The 19,100-nt window shown below is 48.4% G+C and overlaps 1 protein-coding gene across 1 annotated transcript; it reads left to right on the top strand.

Moving 5' to 3' along the window:
- The first annotated feature begins 359 nt into the window (after positions 1–359).
- Positions 360–12,237, top strand: rpap1 (RNA polymerase II associated protein 1). Its single transcript, XM_084678231.1, has 26 exons — positions 360–429; positions 938–1,146; positions 1,271–1,425; positions 1,676–1,768; positions 1,962–2,133; positions 2,269–2,436; positions 2,837–3,088; positions 4,224–4,339; positions 4,616–4,714; positions 4,907–5,008; positions 5,094–5,261; positions 5,554–5,733; positions 6,339–6,473; positions 6,744–6,914; positions 7,011–7,168; positions 7,395–7,565; positions 7,748–7,943; positions 8,091–8,200; positions 8,289–8,481; positions 8,672–8,821; positions 8,965–9,107; positions 9,486–9,918; positions 10,458–10,808; positions 11,062–11,238; positions 11,476–11,532; positions 11,875–12,237. The coding sequence occupies exons 2-26, from the start codon at positions 963–965 to the stop codon at positions 12,022–12,024; spliced, it is 4,284 nt and encodes a 1,427-aa protein (XP_084534357.1). The 5' UTR covers positions 360–429; positions 938–962; the 3' UTR covers positions 12,025–12,237.
- Positions 12,238–19,100: the final 6,863 nt, after the last annotated feature.

The following is a 19,100-nucleotide window of genomic DNA, read 5'->3' as shown; positions in this document are numbered from 1 at the left end:
ACTGGATCGGCCGCTCGTAAAATAACGCACCATTACAGTTGATTCAGTTTCCTCGAAGAAATCAACAGTAGTTTCTCACTTGATGAACTCTGCACCATAACCTGCCAATTCATCGTAGCAAGTTGGCGCCTCCAGCAACGCTGTCCATGGTCCTGCAAATTAAGGCATAATTGCTAAGGTCACGTGAGATTGATTTGGTATAAACATCTAATTGATATTAATATATATATATATATTTATTAGTAGTGTTTTATTTTTCATTCATTCATTTCGCGGAACATTCTGACGAGTGACTATTATCAAAGGAAGTCTGAGAACCCTTATTTTGAAGGCGAAGTTTTCTGTGTCACAGCAAACACTTTCCCCAGTCAGTGTGCCTGAGTCTCACGTTGTACCCGTTCTACAAATACATAACCTATCTTATTTAAGGTATTTGAAATGTATCAAATAATTAAATTAAATGTTTCTTTGGTAGGGTTGTCTCGCTAAATAATATTAGATTTGGTTCGGATTAGAATTGAAAGATTTCTTCAGCCCAAATTAAATGCTTAGTTGTCTAGCAAGCAAGCTAGCTCCAAGTTAGCCACAGCAAATAAGCTAGTTACAGTAGCTAATTCTTGCATAAATAAACTCAAACTAACAGCTAGCAAACGTAATATACGATACCCTGACGTTAACGTGTTTTAAATTAGCCGTAGCTACGATCTTGTGGTGTTGAACAACTGTCATAATCTCTCGAGCTAGAAGCACAGTTCGATCATGACAGTTTCAATTTGTTACAGCCAGTTTGCTATCTAGTTTGTCTAGTGATATCCAGCTAAGGTGCATAAAGTTATCTGCGCAAATTTTACAAGGTGCCGTTTATTGTATGCATTTCTGAAAGACTAATTTTGTATATACTGGTTACAGACAATTACGTTTTTTTTGTGCGTTTTAGTGTAACTGTACCAAATTCCAAGGGGATGTTGCGGCGTCCCAAGCCGTCGGATTCGGAGGCGGACCTCCTGCGCGAGCAGGAGCAGTTTCTCGCCATGGGGACCCCCTCCACGGTAAAGATGGTCAGGAGGCCGGACAAGAGAAGAGGAGAAGGAGGAGAAGGCCCAGAAGAGACTGGAGGAGATCAGAGAGATCTAGTCACAATAGCTGGTATACACGTAATCATCATTCTTCCGCACATAAAGTGCCATTAAATGCCATTATAACAAAGTCACAGCCTATTCTGTTAGTATTTTACCTCCATTAACAGCATGACTTGCATTCTGTGTTCTAGATCTACCAGAGGAGATGCCTACCCTGACCCCAGCACCCCCAAAGAAGTCTCGCTTCAAGGCGGAGCGCGCCAAAGTCCACTTTGAAGACGAGGACCCGGAGGAAAGACTGGACAGACACGACACGCACATCAGTGCTGTTCTCTCGAGAATTGTAGTGAGTAGACTGTTATCATCACATAGTTACTGTGTCTGTCTGGGTTTGTGTCTTGTGTCATGTGTTTCTCATGTGAAATATATAAATACGGCTACCTTGACCTGTGGAAAATTTAAAGTTTAGTTTTACAGGATCAAGTTTCAAATATATTGGCCAAAGGACAGGTTCATTGGAATTATTCCATCAGAAAGTGATGAGCATGGGACTTCTCAGATGTAGTCTGTCTCCTCTCTCCCTCTGTGTTCTCCAGGAGAGGGATACTAGTGCCATTCCAGTGTCCCTACCAGCGTTCACGGGCACTGCGTTCCCGAAAGTCCTGCATCGCTCCGACACAGAGAAACAGGTATTGCAGGAGCTCAAATACTTTTGAATAACTTTTTGTATGGAATTGTTCATTGTTACCTCATGCACACAGTATGTTAGTAGTCAGAGTCAAGGAATCGTCTGCATTTACCAGGCACTGCAAAATAACCTCAACAGGATGGTTAGCAGGTCGATATGTCGCAGCTTGCAAGACTATAATCTACCTGTGCCAGGTGCCCATCCAGCCTGGAGGAGGGAGGAGGAGCATCTTCGCCCGTCAGATAGAAGCCCAGAGACTGAAGGAAGGCAGGGGAGCAGTCAGCACTCAGACACCTGCTGCCAAGCACATGGATCTCCCTGCATTGGCTGCCATGGAGACAGACCACCCCCCCTATAAGATGGACAGTAAGTACTGTTATTATGACATATTCATTTGGCAGAAGCTTTTATCCAAAGCTGCCTATAATTGCTGCATAGGTTCCCGAAGCTAAAATGTACAGATCAAATCATTCTAGTTTGATGTGTACTCCCTCTCTACAGGGCTGTCGGGGGTAGAAGCAGGTTCCAGGTTGGTGTCAGGACACAGTCTCAGGGTCTCCAGTGGGGAGGTGGAGACCTTGAAAATCCACCAGGAGAACCAGTCCAAGCTGCAGGCCATGTCCCAGAGCCAGATCATGGAAGAGCAAAAGAAACTGCTGGCCCAGTTGGGTAGGTTCAGAACCCTGTCTTACTGTTTATCTGTCTTCACGCGTGTCCAATTACAATTTGAGCATTGCATCCCTACACAGATTGATGTCTACAGATGAAGTATGAAATTGACTCTTCACTTTAGTCTACCGTCATGGAGAACCTCATGGAGAACATCTTTTAGATCTAACTCTACTCATGGCAAAGTACTTAATAGATATGGACAGCAAGTCTGGGGTACAAACACTGTTTTGATCATAACCCTTGATTCACAGTACGTTTTGATCATACTGGTAGGTTGTGAGTGGACTAGCTCTGCCTTTTAGAGCAGGTCCTGACTAGTAGTAAATGTTGCCTACAGCGTGCTTTGGATTGTTTACTTATCTGTGTCTTAGATTTATATGATCACTCTGTTTCTCAGATCCCAAGCTGGTGGACTTTGTGAGGTCTCATGGAAAGCAGAAAGTTCTGTCGTCCTCCACACCACCCCAGCCCCCTTCTTCCCTGTCCTCGGCCCCACACAGGGACCAGGCCAGGGGGCAGAGCCTTGAGGAGGGCCTGGTCTCAGAGAGACGACCTCCAGCACCACAACATGACCTTGTGGAGGTGGAGATGGAGAGAGAGGAGGAGGAGGAGGGAGAGGGCGATGAAGAACAGACTCCTCCAATTACAGGTACGATGGTGAGCTGAGTATCATCTTTACAAGAGACATATGAGAGATCTGGAGACTGGGCAGAGTAGGAAGAGAGGGTATTTCTGAGATTCAAGTTGGGGAGTGGTCAGATCTGTTTGTATTGCTTTTTGACCTATTTAGTCTTCTGGTGTCATTCTCAGATCTATCGTATTGGGAGTTTGCAGGTACAGGCCTTGTCCTTCGCATAGGAATTAGGACGTAATAAGAGACTTCTTAGGTCCTTACCAGTAGAAAACATTTGTGCTGGCCAGCACCATTAAAGAAGAGTGAGATAGAGAGCTTGCTCTGTCTGCGCTATCCAGCCCAGCCAACCAAGCACCCCTGGATGACTGCCAACATGCACTCCTTCCCCTCCATCTCTTTCTTACTCTTTCCCTGCCTCTGCATTTAACAGGCCGATAAAACTGTTACATCGTTTGCCACTGTTTCAACACTTAACTATCGATGCACCAATTTAGTTCATATAATTAAAGGACATTTATAGCATAGACAACCTCTTGCTTTGGTCAAGGTAGTATGGGCAGCAGGTTAAGATGGTGTATTTTGTGTTTAATCTGAGTGCTCTGTCATTTATTTTACCAATACAACTAATTTATTATTGCAGAGAGTAGGAAGTGCTGGTTGGCCGCGTGACTAGAATACTGGAGCAGGACCTACATTGATTCCACTCTGTCTAATTAGCAGTGAGCTGAGGCCAGGGTTGTGGTTAGAGCCAGGCCACATTCACTCAGGGTAATAAGCGAGGAGCAGCATAGGATGGATGGAGACTGGGTAGGAGAAGGATGGTTATTGTGCAGGCATGGCTGCAGCTCAATGCTCAGCCTGCAGGTTTACTCTGGGTAAACCTCTTGCTCGGACAGCACGGCTCAGCATCTTGGCGTCCCCAGCACAGCTCAGCATCTTGGCGTCCCCAGTACAGCCAGCATCTGCTGCACAGACAACTGATGACACTGATTAGGGAACTGAGACTGATGTTAAGTCTGTAGAACTGGCTGAAAGCTAAAAATTTGACAGGGTTGGGTTTATTCCCCGACGGTTTGGGATCTGTTTCCTGTGTGTAATGTGTGTGTGAGTGTAATGTGTGTGTGAGTGTAATGTGTGTGTGTTTGTCCAGTGGAGGATCTGCCAGTGCGGCCTCAGAAGGAGTGGCTCCACATGGACAAGCTGGAGCCTGACAAGCTGGAGTGGACCAGAGACCTGCCCGCCCCCCGCAAGAGAGGCACCAAGAAGGTCCAAGCTTAACCCCCTGTCCTAGGCCCTACTCACTAAACCCAATGTTATAGCCCTTACAACCTAGAGCTTAGCTTTCATGCACTAAACTCTTGTGCTTTAAATGTTATGTTTTGTAATCCTCTGGTTTGTGCCTGTAGTATCCAAAGCTGATATATCTGTATCCCAGACTCAGGAGCCAGTGGTCTTTTCTGATGAAAGGTGTGGTTGTGTTATGATGATGGGAGGTTGGGTTTATCTTGAGACATAATTGCCCAGTTTCTATGTGTGCGACAGGCCATGCAGGCACGATTTGACTTCGCTGGCACCCTGATCCAGCCCACCCAGGACCTGCCCACTCACCTAGGGCTGCATCACCATGGAGACGAGCCAGAGGTCAGCACTGGACCACCTCTCCATTGTCTAAAAAGAAAAAACAGAAGTTCAAACAGGGCCTACAACACTGGGACTGTGCTAGTTTTGCACCTGGCACCTTCCCATAGTCCCTTGTTCATGCTCTCAGCTGGCCAGGTGGTTTGTGTTGATTGATGTCCTCCTCTATCTCCCCCGCCCCCTCCCCCCTCCCAGCTGGCCGGCTACTCCCTCCAGGAGCTCTTCCTGCTGTCCCGCAGTCAGGTGATCCAGCAGAGGAGCCTGGCTCTCAACACGCTGGCTCACATCCTCAACAAGGTACACACACACACACACACACACAGCCACGTGGAATGTCAGTGCTTCAACCCCTTTTTGTTAAAGTGTGTGTGTTAACACGTAGGCGCGTGCGGGGGACTACGTGTCCGTTCTCCGGGGCAACATGGTAGCCACTCTCCTCGACGCCGGCCTCCTCTTCCTGCTCCGCTTCTCATTGGACGACAGTGTGGGGGGAGTGATGTCAGCGGCTGTGCATGCACTCAGAGCCCTGCTGGTGTCCTCTGAGGATGAGGTAACAGAACACAGACCACATACATACAGACCAGACACAAACAGACCACAGATATGTACAGACCATGAAGACAGAGGCGTCTATATCAAATGTCAGTTCTTAGTGACACGTTTAAGCAGAGTGGTTTCAGGCTGAGGCTGGATGACATTACCTCCTCGTCCATCCAGAAGTCTGATCAGAGCGTAGAGCCATCTTGACGTGGAATGGGTGTAGGAGAGTTCTTCGCTCACACCTCTGTTGTGGTTCTGCCTCTCCTCTGCCTGTGCCTGTTCCCTTGTGCTCCTCCGCCCAGGACTGTGCGGACAGCAGCTTCTCCTGGCTCCACGGCCTGGCCTGCTTCCCCCTGCTGCCCTCCGCCCAGGACGAGGAGGATGAGGAGGACGAGGGGCTGGAGGAGAGATTCAGAGAGACGCCGAAAGAGAAGGAGGAGAAAAAGACTGATCACGATGTCGCCGGTGACGATGTCGTCAAGGTGACCAGAGATTGTAACGTTGCCGTGTCTGTTCACGTCGCTTTTGATCTGCAGAGTCTTCTCACCTTTGCTACGGTTCAAGACGTGAGGTCAGCTTTGTAATCATTCCTCTCTCTCTCTCTCTCTCTCTCTCTCTCTCTCTCTCTCTCTCTCTCTCTCTCTCTCTCTCTCTCTCTCTCTCTCTCTCTCCCTCTCCCTCTCCCTCTCCCTCTCTCCCTCTCTCCCTCTCTCTCTCTCTCTCTCTCTCTCTCTCTCTCTCTCTCTCTCTCTCTCTCTCTCTCTCTCTCTCTCTCTCTCTCTCTCTCTCTCTCTCTCTCTCTCTCTCTCTCTCTCTCTCTCTCTCTCTCTCTCTCTCTCTCTCTCTCTCTCTCTCTCTCTCTCTCTCTCTCTCTCTCTCTCTCTCTCTCTCTCTCTCTCTCTCTCTCTCTCTCTCTCTCTCTCTCTCTCTCTCTCTCTCTCTCTCTCTCTCTCTCTCTCTCTCTCTCTCTCTCTCTCTCTCTCTCTCTCTCTCTCTCTCTCTCTCTCTCTCTCTCTCTCTCTCTCTCTCTCTCTCTCTCTCTCTCTCTCTCTCTCTCTCTCTCTCTCTCTCTCTCGATCCCTCCCAGGGCCTGCTACGGATGAAGCTGCTCCCTAGGCTTCGCTACATCCTGGAGGTGGTCCGGCCTGCTCCCAGGGTGGTCCAGGACCTGCTGGAGGTTCTGACCCGCATCGCACGCCACTCCTCCTCTGCTGCCACCCAGGTACAACCAGCCAATGGCAGCTCAGACGTTTAGCTGTTCATACACAGCGGGCCATCAACACCAACCCGAACCAGAGAGGAAATGCATCGACTGTAAACCTTCCACTTGGTTGTCCTTGTAACAGAATATGTTATTGTTTACAATCCAACTAAAAACACTAACCCCATTTGTTAGAGTATATTCAGTTCACTTAGGACATGGGTCAATTTTTTCTTTGTTTATATATGTTGTTGTGTATAAGCAGTGTTTTCCTGTTTGTGATGTGGAAAGGTGCTGGATTGCCCTCGACTCATGGAGACTGTGATGTCAGAGTTCCTTCCTAGTTCATGGTCCACACCCACTTTGCCCCTCCCCCTTTCCGTGTATGGCCTGCCATTGGCCGGTGCGGTGAAGCTGCTCCGTGTCCTGTCCACCTCCGGGAGGAATGTCTGTGCCAGGGTGGTGAGTATGCTCACAGGGCTTTGTTATCAGCGAGGGAACATGACCTTTATGTTTGTTTTCCCACGTCAACCCTGCGCTGCATTCTGCTTTCACCAGCTGAACTCTCTGGGGGCACGGGAGCGTCTGTCCCGCTTCCTGACCCCTGACCCCGCAGCGCTGCTATTGGAGGAGGGGGAGGCCCTCAGGGTTACCACAGAAACATACAGGCTCTGGGCTGTGGCTGCCAGCTATGGACAAGCCACCAACACATACATGTGAGGGACACACAGCAACACACATGGACCACACAGTGAAACATACACTGTACATTGAACTGTGAAGAGATTGTCGCCAGATTTGTAATACTTTGACTTCTTCGTAAATCTGTAGCCGATCCACCACTTGGAACAAATACTATCTTCTGTTTTTATGTAAAAAGGGTCATGTTAAAGGGTTGTGTTTATTTAATAAAATGTGTACCTACCTCTCCTGTGTCCCCAGAGACCTGTACCCAGTCCTGGTGAGGGTGTTTCAGTCTGGCCAACATGCTCGGCCCCCTGGGGACCCCCTGCTGGCTCTGGAGCTCCAGAGGACCCAGGCCCTCGTCACCCTGCTCACCCAGGTCACACACACTGCCGGCTGCCACCAGGAGCTGCAGGCTGGCCTGGTGAGGTAAGCCCTGGTTCTCAGTGTGGACCCTGTTCCATCTCAACTTCTAGACCCTATTTATCTCTCCCTGGCATCTCCAGGTTCTCCTGTGGCCTTATCCAAACAGGCCTCAACATCGACCCTTAGCCCTTACATCCTGTTCTGTCTTTAGAGTCACACAGTAAACAGTTTTCTGTTCACTACAGTTCCCAGGGTGCCGAGTGTCCCCCGCCCCCCCCAGTGTCGTGGGGTCATGTGTCGGGTCTGCAGCCCCTGGTGCTGGGCCTCTTGAAGGGCTGTGTGAGGGAGCTGGACAACCCAGCTCAGAGGCCCAGCTGTCTCACCCTGCTACCTGGATACCTGCTCTACCTGGGGGCCTACTACTCCCAGCTGTCTGGACAGGTAGCTGCACACGCATGCAAAAACAAGCTCACACATACACCTGGCATGCAAGCAGTACACATGCATGCATGCACATACACACATACACACACACACCGTAGGCCTTACTCGAGCATCTTAATAAATGTATTTGTGTCCGTGTGTCAGAGCTGTTTCCGCCCAGTGGACACTCTCCAGGAGCTGGAGCAGATGACATCCGAGGTGCTCCTCCCGCTGCTGTCCCACAAGGCTGTGCAGGGCCTCATCAACAACCTCAAGTGAGTCACGTGTTGGCTACCATCTTCTCTTCAAGCATACGAAAGTCTGTGTCTCTCGGTTGACCTTACATGTCTGTGGGCGGTCCAGGTCCTGTTCAGTGGTGTGCAACCCCCAGTCCTGCCCAGGCCCTCAGAATCCCCCCAGCTTGCCTGCACTGGGCTGCTCAGGATGGACGGCTCGTCTGGGGCTAGCTGCTTCCAGCTCCCCTTTCCCTCTCCTCACCGCCCTGGCTTACCTCCTGGATGCTCTCACTGGCATCCACAAAGGCCTCAGCCACAAGGTAGAATGGAGATCTGATTGCTCTTGACCATCTACGTATATTATCCAACTTAAGTCCAACATCCAAGTTAAGTTTTAAATGAGTATTCTTTAAGTAAAACCTTAGAATCGTGTGTCATATACTGTGAAACTATCGTTTTTCTGGCTATTCTCCTCCCCATCTCTGTCTCTCTCTCTGTTTTTCTCCCTAGTTTAGTGTTCTCCTGCTCTTGGACAGTGTCCTGGTATACCTACAAGCTTGTAGCAGGGCCACGCCCCCTCACCTGTCCCACGCCAGCGCCTGGCTTCTCCGCCACGAACACCAGCTCCTCTACCTGCTTCTCAGGCTGGCGCATAGGCTGGTATGTCATACCCCTGACCCCTGACCCCTCCACGCCCCTGACCCCCTCCTAACACACACAAATACACATGACTTTCACAGTACTGTAACACACAAGCCACGGTGACCATGCTCCTGTGTTGTTCTGTGTCTGCTTCCTCCCAGGTGCCTGCTGATCCAGAGCTGGCAAGACACGCCCCTCTGCTCCATCAGGTGGCGCTGGTCCTGTTACCATGGTTACTGCCGGGCAGCGAGTTCCTAGCACACGAGCTCCTGTCGACCATCATCTTCAACAAGGACTTCATACCGTGAGTTACTGCTCTGTGTCTGCTTCAGCTTCAGAAATTCAGGCTGCTCTAATAAGAATGGTGAAATTCGAGGTAAAAAGTCAGAAAGAATTGGAGCCCAAAAAATTGGTGGTAAAATGATTGCAGCCCAAAAAAATCATATTTCAACATCCGGGATAGCAAGGTATTGCTTGCCTCAGACCGGACCTCTCTCCTCAGACTCCAGGCTGTGACTATGACTGAATGAATGCATGTATGACCGCCTGCAGCTACACCTAGATAAGAGGGGCCGGAGGAGGAAGGTCTGCAGTCGGGGCCCTTCTTTCTGGGTTTCGAAAGTACGTTACTACGGCGATAATAAATCCCATCCAGACTTTAGTCTTCTGTCTCCTGTTTCAGAGAGGGACAGAGTGGAGGTCCAGAGGCTGCAGAGCTGGCTGAGCTTCATCTCCAGGAGGCGGGCCCCTCCTCCTCCTCTCCCTCCCCGCAGAAGGTGGGCTCTCTCCTGCGCGAGGCCTGTGTCCAGATGCCCTCCCTCCGCGGCTGTTACCTCACCCATCTAGGCCACCTGGAGCCCTCCGTCCTGACCTCCCGCGATGCTCATCTGGGCCGCACCACGTCGATCACCTCTCAGCTCCTCCCGGAGCTCTCTGGCCCCACCCTGCCGTCCGATTGGCCATACCTGCCACTGGTCAGCCTGTACGAGCGGGCCGGGGTGGTGGGCGGAGGAGGGCTTCAGGTAGAGGACCTACCGCAGGGGGCGTTGCAGTCGGTCACACATTGTCTGCAGTGGCTGCTCCTCCTGGAGGTCTGGAGGGAGGAGGTGCTCACGGTGAGTGGAGGAGGAGAGAGACGGGGAGGGGAGGGGAGGGGAGGGGAGGGGAGGGGAGGGGAGGGGAGGGGAGGGGAGGGGAGGGGAGGGGAGGGGAGGGAGGGAGGGAGGGAGGGGAGGGAGGGAGGGAGGGAGGGAGGGAGGGGAGGGGAGGGGAGGGGAGGGGAGGGGAGGGAGGGAGGGAGGGAGGGAGGGAGGGAGGGAGGGAGGGAGGGAGGGAGGGAGGGAGGGAGGGAGGGAGGGAGGGAGGGAGGGAGGGAGGGAGGGAAATGCACATCAAAGAGTCCTTGAGAATATTATTTTTCCCTTTGTCCCTCGAGTGTGCGCCTGTTCACTTCCCCCTGAGTAAGCGTGTCCGATGCAGAAGAAGCGGGCAGAGTCGCATGTCCGGGGAAGTGTGGAGGAGAGGCACGAGACAGATGGGTTTGAGGACGTCTTGGCGTGTTTCTAGGACGCAGAGGGTTTGAAGCAGGCGCGCACGAGTCTCACCCTGAATTAAGCGACCCTTTCCCCTGTCCCCCTGGCTCCCCCACTCCTAGGTGGTCCCGCCCGTGGCCAAACTGGCACGGCTGGCCTGTGTCTTCCTCTGCTCCAGCGACCTGTTCCTGGAGCGGCCGGTCCAGAGGCTGTGCTGGGCCCTGCTGCGGCTGCTGACCAGGCCCTCCAGGCTGGACACTCTGGACCTCAACACCCCCCCTCCGGGCCTGGCCTCCTTCCAGGACCTGTACTCGGCCCTGCTGGCCCAGTATGAGGCTGTGTCCTTTGGAGACCCTCTGTTTGGCTGCATGGTGCTGCTTCCCCTGCAGAGACGCTACAGCGCCACCATGAGGCTGGAGGTTTTCGGGGAGCACGTAGGGCTTCTACGCTCCTTGGGGGTCTCCATGGAACAGGTAACCATACCAACCAGGACTAGGATCATGTTTTTTTGATGAGAGCTATAAACTGAAGCAACAAAAACGTTCTCCCAGTCGACGTTAGGTGGCGCTCTTTAGCTCTTGTTCTGTACGAGACCAACCCCTGAGCCATGTGAAAGTATAACATGGGAACATATAGATATATTTACATAGAAATATGCTGTATACATGTCATATATAATACTTGTACACTTAGATAATAGGTTGACTGTCTGCCTGGTTTTCTCAGCTGTCCCTCCCTCTGGAGAGGTTCACCTCTCCTCCTGAAGACTCCCTGCCTCTACTCCGGCTATACTTCCGTGCTCTGGTGACAGGAGCCCTGCAGTACCGCTGGTGTCCTGTCCTCTACGTGGTGGCGCTGTCGCACCTCAACCTCTTCATCTTCTCTCAGGATGCAGCCGCACAGGTACACACACACACACACACACACTCACACAGACATACGACAACACACACATTCGCACACACATACACATGCAAGCATACACATAACTCACTCACACACTCACTCGAACACACAGGTGCACGTGCATTAACGTGCACTCTCTTATGACTCACTGCTGAGTGACCTTTTAGTGTGTGGTTACAGATGGCATACTCCAATTTATAGCCGTCATGTTGCCTGTATGTCTCCCAACCGCAGCAGGTGGAGTCAGCTCGACGCAGTATGCTGAGAAAAACCCACTACCTGACTGACAAGGTAGCTGTACATCGTTTCACCTCAACAATTTGACATTACTTCACTTCTCTCCCTCTCCTCTCATCCACCCTTTTGTTTAGCTCTCCTCAAGCTCAGTCTTTCTCTGAGTGTTCTTCCTCCACTCCCCCCCCCCCCCTGTTTCTAACTCCATGTTTTCTCCCGGGGTCTAGACAGGCTTCCTTACCTTGTTCTGGTTCTACCCCACCCTCACCCCTCCGACCCCACTTTTCTCCTTTTCCAAACCCTCCGCTGATTCCCTCCTCCTAAGTGTCTGATTGTACCCTCCTGTTGTATCTCCCGCTCTCCCCCTCGTTTTTTAACACCCTCCCTTCCTGTCTCCAGGTGTTGAGAGGCCACCTGCTGCTGTTTCAGCTGCCCGAGCAGCACTCTGAGCTGGGCTTCTCCACCTACGACCAGCTGCCTCCTGTCAGGGCCCGCAGGCTGGAGGCTGTGCTGGGCTCCCCAGAGAGCTCAGTGGGGCTCCAGAGCTGAAGAAGAGGGTGGGGAAGTGGGTGGGATTAGGGACAGAGGAGAGAATTGAGAGAGAGGGTGATAGAGCAGAATGGGTTGGTTCCTATTCCGTTTTGTTCACTGGTGTACGTCTGAGACTGTGCTGGATTCACTGGGGAGGACATTGCTGTAATAGTGCCTGAAAGTGGCTTTGTCAAAACTGTTATTTTGAATAAAGATGGTTTTGTAAGTATGCATGAGGTATGGTTTTGTTCTCATTTTTAGCTCCATGCTTTTTCGATTTGTCTTGTAAACATTCATCTCTTACGGTTCAACCCTCACAAACTACATTTGTAGACGTGGTTTTGGTTGGCTGCCACAACAGAGTTTAACTAAGAAAATAAACACCCCTGATCCCTCCAAGATTGTTACAAATCACGTCATATCAGACTTGGTCAGATGTAGAATAACTGGTTTCTTTCTAAGATGTCAGACACCAGACTACTGAGAGCTCTGTCTCTACACATTGTTGCCGTGCCAGACACGCTCTGTGAATCCCTCTAACCTTAACCAGTATGGACCCTGTTACTTTTAAGTGGAAGCCGTCTCAACCAGTGCCTGTGTAAAATCAAATTTGAAGTTTCATTTCATTTGATATTGGGAACAAAGACGTGTTTGTGTGACACTGTGAGGATTCAGACAACTGTTTGGCAGGCTTAGGGAAGCACTTGGGCACACTCCACTCAGACCTTTCAGTAGAACTTCTTTCCATTGAACCCACGTGGAGACCTGTTGTGTTATCATACAGTTAGTTTTTTTTAGAGCGTCTTTGTTTCTTTTCCAGCAGGCTTGTTTCCTTCAGTTTGATTTGGCTGTGATTGTTAGCAGCAGGACTTTACACAACAAACCAGTAGTGCTGGGATGCATCAGGCTGGCGCCATCTAGGGCGTTGTCCAATTTCTATCTCTCACTCTTTTTAACACCTCCGCCTTCTCTCTTTCAAAGACATTCTTTATGAGGGACTCTTTGATGGTGCTTCTTGATGTCTGACTGCCTGTTAGTGTGTTGATTTCTTGTTTGTTCCTTGTGGAATGCTGATCGTCTGTTGACCCTGTGTGGAAAGAAAGAGAAAAACAATGGTGGTTTTGTCAGTTGAAATGGCGGTCACACAGTTGCAGTTTTTACTCTGGTCCCCACGTCAGGCCACTTGTTGTGTTTAATGTAGGAGACACTAAGTTTCTTTCAGGATGGTTACCTATACAGTATAAAAAAATCGCATAGGAGCAGCTTCCATGTAAAAGCTAGCCTTCTAAGAAACACACAGACAAATCTTAGTCCTCATCCATTTAACATGAAGGATTCCTACATTGGAAATTCTGGGTTTAACAGTAGAGGTAGCTCCGATTGGATACTTTTGCTGTAGCACATTCAAGCTCCACATGTCAGTTTTCTCTACTACATTGTATACTCTTTGACCATTGTGGCATCTAGCGTTGTCCCTGCTCTTCAACTCCGGAGTCTGGAAACATGATCAGTTGTTATCATAATAAGAATGCAACCAACCGACTTAACAGATGTGCCCCTTGACCAACTGAAAATCCAACTGTTTTAGACAAACTCACACACTGACGTAAAGAGCAGGGTATGTGGTCTGTGATCTCCAAGAGCTTGAACAAGTTCCATTATACCTCAGCCTGCAGTGTTGGGGGGCAACAATGATTTATGCTCAGGCTATACTGCTCTGACCAGAGGTTGGCAGTTCATGGCTCAGAAGAGAGAGGAACCAAGAAGGGAAACCATTTCACCAAACCTGTATGCTTTATATTCTTGAGGTGCACTTGTCTTATTGAAGATGCCTACGATGCCAGCCATGCTTGGATCTTTCCAGTACATTTTTACTTTCTTCTTTCAAAATTCATGGTAATCATTTTCCTTTTGCAATTCAACATTGCGGTTGTTTGTGGAACAAAAGAGGTCTTTGTTCCATTTAGATGGTTTTTGGCTCTCCAGGCAAATCAAAAACATGCATTCTACATTTCTGCGCAAAACCCTGGAAGCTTATTAACAATAAATAATAAGAAACTAAGTGTTGGGGGCAGTGGAGTCATTATTCATGAAGTGTTCTGTGTCTTCAATTACGCCTCTGCATTGCCAAGTTGTGGTTTAAAGTTTTCCTCTGAAAAACATCCTGGCTTAAAGTTTGACAGTGTTCACAAGGGAAGCAGAATGAGAAGCAGCCAGTATCAATGTTTGTTTTACTCTTGATTTTCTTCAGACCCTGTCTAAAGGGGATGGAAGACAGGGAGAGATAGAAGGGATTTAATGGCCTAGCTTCTACAGTATAAAAAAATACAAAGGCTAAGGACACATTTTAATGAGACACTCATGATGGTAAAAAAGACCGTCAGCCAAAAGAATGAACCTGTGTTTGGTCATATCTCGTTTTTTTTGTGTCTTGAAGTCTTGAAGTGTGATATGACAGCACATGACAAGTTTGACAGAGAGGTGGTCACTCAATCTTGTAGTGGCCCATCTCTTCCAGTAGCAGATGCTGTTTCGGCACTTATCATGCACCCAAGGGTGAAACCCCAGGTCAGTAAAGCTTGCCTGAGCACCATGGGCCCAGTGACGCCTGGCCTGGCCTCGTCTAACTAGTTCAGATTAGTGTCAGCAGGTCCTAATGTCATTAGTTGCAGTTGTAATGCCAAGGGAGTGATTCTATTAGCAGGGGGACAAGATGCTCCAGAGAGCTCTTCTAACAAAGCTTACATTGACTCCTGAGACCTCACTTTCTCTCAGACTGGACAACAAGGACAGACGGGGAAGAGAAAGGCATATTTCATGTTTACTACGAGGCTCGTAGCAGGAAGACTAGGCTCCCATGGTTGGTATGCTGAGTGGTATGCTATAATGAGTGTAGAGTGGATCCAAACAGGTAGGGATATTCACTGGTAGGAGAGATTAGTCTGCACATTATTAGAGTTGGATAGCAAGGTAGTCAGTGTATGTGTGTTCTGGTGTGTGTGGGGAAAAGAGTGAGAAAGAGAGAAAGCATCCAGTTCCCAGTAACTGAAGCTGAGACAGGAATGGTGATTGAGTTATTTTCCAGGAGATGTAACTTAAAGACCCATCATTTGCCTCTTCAGCTGTGCTGGTTGTTAATTAGGCCAAGCTCACCATAAAAGCATTTATTTATGCTTAGACAACATTATAGAACTACTTGGACTATGTTGAAGAGTTACCAATTAACTAAAGATCATGAAATTAAACTCATATTATTCCTTTAACCCACACATGCTGCCAAAACAGTGCTTTTTTTAACAGCTGCAAAATGTTACCGTTCATGCATTTCTAGAGGGTCGTTAAATACATGTCAAGTTAGGAAAGAGATGTTACAAAGTAACAAGGTTAGGACATGTTTGGACAAAACCCAAACTTTGATTTTGAAAAACGGTTACTATTACACACACATTAGGTGAAAATAACAGAAACAATGTAAGCTAGTGGTTCACTTAAATTACATTGGATTATTGATTTCCCAAATGACGTCAATTAAGGAAACTGAGTTGGGAGATCAGCCAAAGTCCTCTCTTTGGATAAACATTTGAGCACTTACTATTATTTTCTGTCACTATGAAGTCTCTAGCCTAAAAATAACCTCCTTGTGGAGAAACACAATGACGTAGAATGAATACAGCTATTTTATAACAGCTGATAATTATAGTCTAGATTGCTGTTTGGACTGAGAAGCTAGAAAAACAGGTAAACTTGTCGAATTTGTTCTGAGAAAGACACGACACGAGCAGAAGCGGGGCCCCCCTCCCTTTTCTACAAGCCAGATTTCGCCACAAAAACTAGAATATTTTATGGATTTTTCAACAAGTCCGGCCCCAAGCCCGGCACCACCAAGCCCCACTGGCTTGGTGACTCTCCTACACTAGTGAAACACTCTTCACCCATCTAAACAGAAGAAGCGACAGGCTTCCAACAAGAGGAGCACAAAAAAAAGACATGAAATGTGCCAATGTGTTTAATGAGTCTCAGAGAAGTTGCAAAATGACGTTACCATCATACCTTTACCCCCTGGTGATAGGGCTTTCTTTTCAACTGGTTGTTTTACGTGCTAACAAAATACCGCGGCACTATCATCAGCAGGCTAGTGACCTCAGTCTCTCTGCTACGTCACACGAGCAGGCCTCAGCTCAACAGGGTGGATTGAACAGCCTTTGTGACGCAGGCCCGCTGACAGCTTTGGTTAGGGTTCGGCCTGCCTACTTTTAGCACTGCCTTGTACTCAGACGCAGAAACGATTGCTTCATGCCAGCAAGCCTTTGATATGAGCCGGACCTCGGAGAACAGAGAATCAGAGAACCAACAGCATTTTAATGTGGTGAAAAGAGGTAGAGAGTGTCCATGGAGACCTCTGTCTGGTTGTCTTTTTTATCTATCTATCTCTCTCTTTCTCTCTATCTCTCTCTCCAGTTCCTCCACTCTGAGGCACAGTCATTATTTATCATCTTGCTAACGAGCACTCTGGTCTTTTCAAGTTGAGGGCCGAGGGGAAGAAAAGGGGGAAAGACAGGAGGGAAGATTGGTGGGGGTGGAGAAGGCGGAGGGGGTAAGGACAAGCTTGAAAGGCCTGCTATTTTCAAATTACTGCTGATTATTAAGATGGTGGTGGTGGACGAGTAATGTTTTCGTCCATGATGAGGTGGGGTTTTAGCCTACAGTCACAGGGGAATTCCTTTGGAGAGAGTGGGGCAAAGGGTGCGTAACATCGGGTTTAAAACTGAATCCTTCATCTTATATAACTTGGCTGTTGCCTTTGCTGTACTTATATCTGAAGACTCAACTCACTCCCACCCAAATCCCACCCTCCAAACCCACCTCCTAACCCACTCCAACCATTCCCAAGGGCTTACCTACATTTTCCATGCTTAACGCTTTGTTATTGATACTGACATTCTATTGGAGACAGAATTTGATACGGCTGAGGTATTTCTGTGTATTGAGGGGGCAGCTGTAGGCCTTTTTTGTCATAAATACCCCGATACCTGGACAGGAAGGAACCGGGCTGCTTTAACATTCTTGTCCACTGGTTTCTGTTCACCCATGCTGTTTCATAGGGGTGTTATAACACATCTGTCACGGTTGAGAGAAAGAACATCGTAAGCCCACACAGGGGCTTTGTCAAGCCATCTTGTAGATCTGTAGAATGCTTGAGGGACTCAAATGTTGAAGAATACATCTTTTAACAGCACATAGAATGAACTGAGAACTCCTGTCGAGCAGCAATATCTGCATTATCCAGAACGGCTCCTGTCTATGATAAAGCCTTACAGAATTATTCAGTTGCAAGGTTCCTTGTCATACTTCCCATGTGTATACCCAGACCCTAACTGTTTGCCTGTATTGATTTTATGTGGACACATTACACCACTAAAGTCTGCCTGATTGGCCTATTAGTTAGTGATGCATTAAGGCACATTAACATTCAGCTTTTATCATCCACTTATTCACTTACAGGCAGTGTTCCAGCCCCAACCCCTACATCCCAGCTTCCCTGCCCCAACCCTCTAGCCCCCACATCCCAGCCCCTCAGCCTACATCCCCAAGCCCCCAGGGGCCTACGGCAACAGCAACATTCAGAAGGAAGGTGGAATACTATGCTGATACTAAGCAGAGGTACAGATGTACTTAGATGCAGTCAATAATTCTGCAGCGCTTGTCTCTGAACGAGTGTCAATATTTACACAACCATTAACACAGTCAATACAGGACTGAACATTTGGGTGAACAAGCTTTGTGTTAATTGAATAGTTAATTGAATAATGAACACGATTCAATGTGATTTAGACGTGCAGGCACATACACACACACACAATCCTTACTGACTGCCGCCTCCAGGCAGAAGCTGATTTAGGTTAATGAATGGTGAAACGATAGAGGAGGCAGAGGGGGAGAGAGAAAGGAAGGATGGATGGAGGGAGGGAGAGAGCCTGAGAGGGAGGGCGAGAGGTACAGATCTAACTGATGAGTCTCCCTGTGTCCCAGTCATCGATCCCTTGTGTTTGTCAGGCCGGGCTGCTATGGGATCATCAGGCTTCTTTACTTAATGGGCTGTGGTCCCCAATTTGGCCAGGACAGGTTTGGCACAGACAGTTTCTGTTTGTGCGTCTGTGGGTTTGTGTGTTCACCACTGACCTGTACCAGATACGTCAAAGCGTGAGTACACAAGAATTGTATCTGGCTTGAAAACTAGGAGGATTGCGTGAAGGAAACACTAATATAATCAAAATGCGTAAAGAATTGTGTGGCCCATGTTTAAAATGTCACAAAATGACCTCTTGTCCACCGTTTTATACTGGACAGATTAATGTTTATTTTTCTACATCTTAACTGGATTTAAGGAAGACAATCCAAAATGACTGCGCTCCAAAAGTACTAGGAACACTTCTGCTTCTGTCTGTCTGTCTCTTTTTCTCTCTCTTACTCTTTCTTACTTTTTTTTCTCAGAGATGACCCTTATAGTTTCACTCCTTCTTTCCCCCAGTGCTGGCTCTAGCTTCATTAGTTCTGGGAACTTATGTCTGCAAAGTTTGCATTCCATCTGTGCATCCTCCCAAAGTGCCCATCAGTTAATATCGGCAGAGACAATCTTCCATAGAGGACAGCTGGACAATCACAATCAACGCCACTTCTATTGCTATGCTACATAATGCAGGGATTATCCTGTTAGCTCCACAGCTAACGACACTAAAACCACGTAGGCTAGCGGTCCACTGCTTACACCTGTTGTGGTCTCTCTGGTGTGTGCATGTATATATGTAGACCATCTGTCCAGTCGGGAAAAATAATGGTTTGTTTGGACTTGCTTTACTCCCTGTTTTACTCCCTGTTTTTTTTCTTTCATTAAAATAGGGCTTTCAGACGGTCCAGTTGGACCTGAGCGGGGATCACACTGACACACACGTACACACACACACACTCAACACACACACACACACTCTCAACACACACACACACACACTCAACACACACACACACACACACACACTCAACACACAGATGCACACACACACACACACACACACACACTGACCTCCTGTGAATGAAGA

The sequence above is a fragment of the Hypomesus nipponensis genome, chromosome 3 (assembly GCF_054491055.1).
Source record: "Hypomesus nipponensis isolate SF chromosome 3, ASM5449105v1, whole genome shotgun sequence".
Taxonomy (NCBI): Eukaryota; Metazoa; Chordata; class Actinopteri; order Osmeriformes; family Osmeridae; genus Hypomesus; species Hypomesus nipponensis.
The sequence above is the reverse complement of the archived record's forward strand: the minus strand, read 5'-3'. Positions and strand labels throughout refer to the sequence as shown.

What these genes read in the sequence shown, in the direction of transcription:
- rpap1 (XM_084678231.1), top strand. Translation starts at nt 963, where the DNA reads ATGTTGCGGCGTCCCAAGCCGTCGGATTCGGAGGCGGACCTCCTGCGC. An exon ending in ACCATGGAGACGAGCCAGAG is followed by an intron (nt 4,715 to 4,906) that starts GTCAGCACTGGA and finishes CCCCCCTCCCAG; the next exon opens with CTGGCCGGCTACTCCCTCCA. An exon ending in GGCCTCATCAACAACCTCAA is followed by an intron (nt 8,201 to 8,288) that starts GTGAGTCACGTG and finishes TGGGCGGTCCAG; the next exon opens with GTCCTGTTCAGTGGTGTGCA.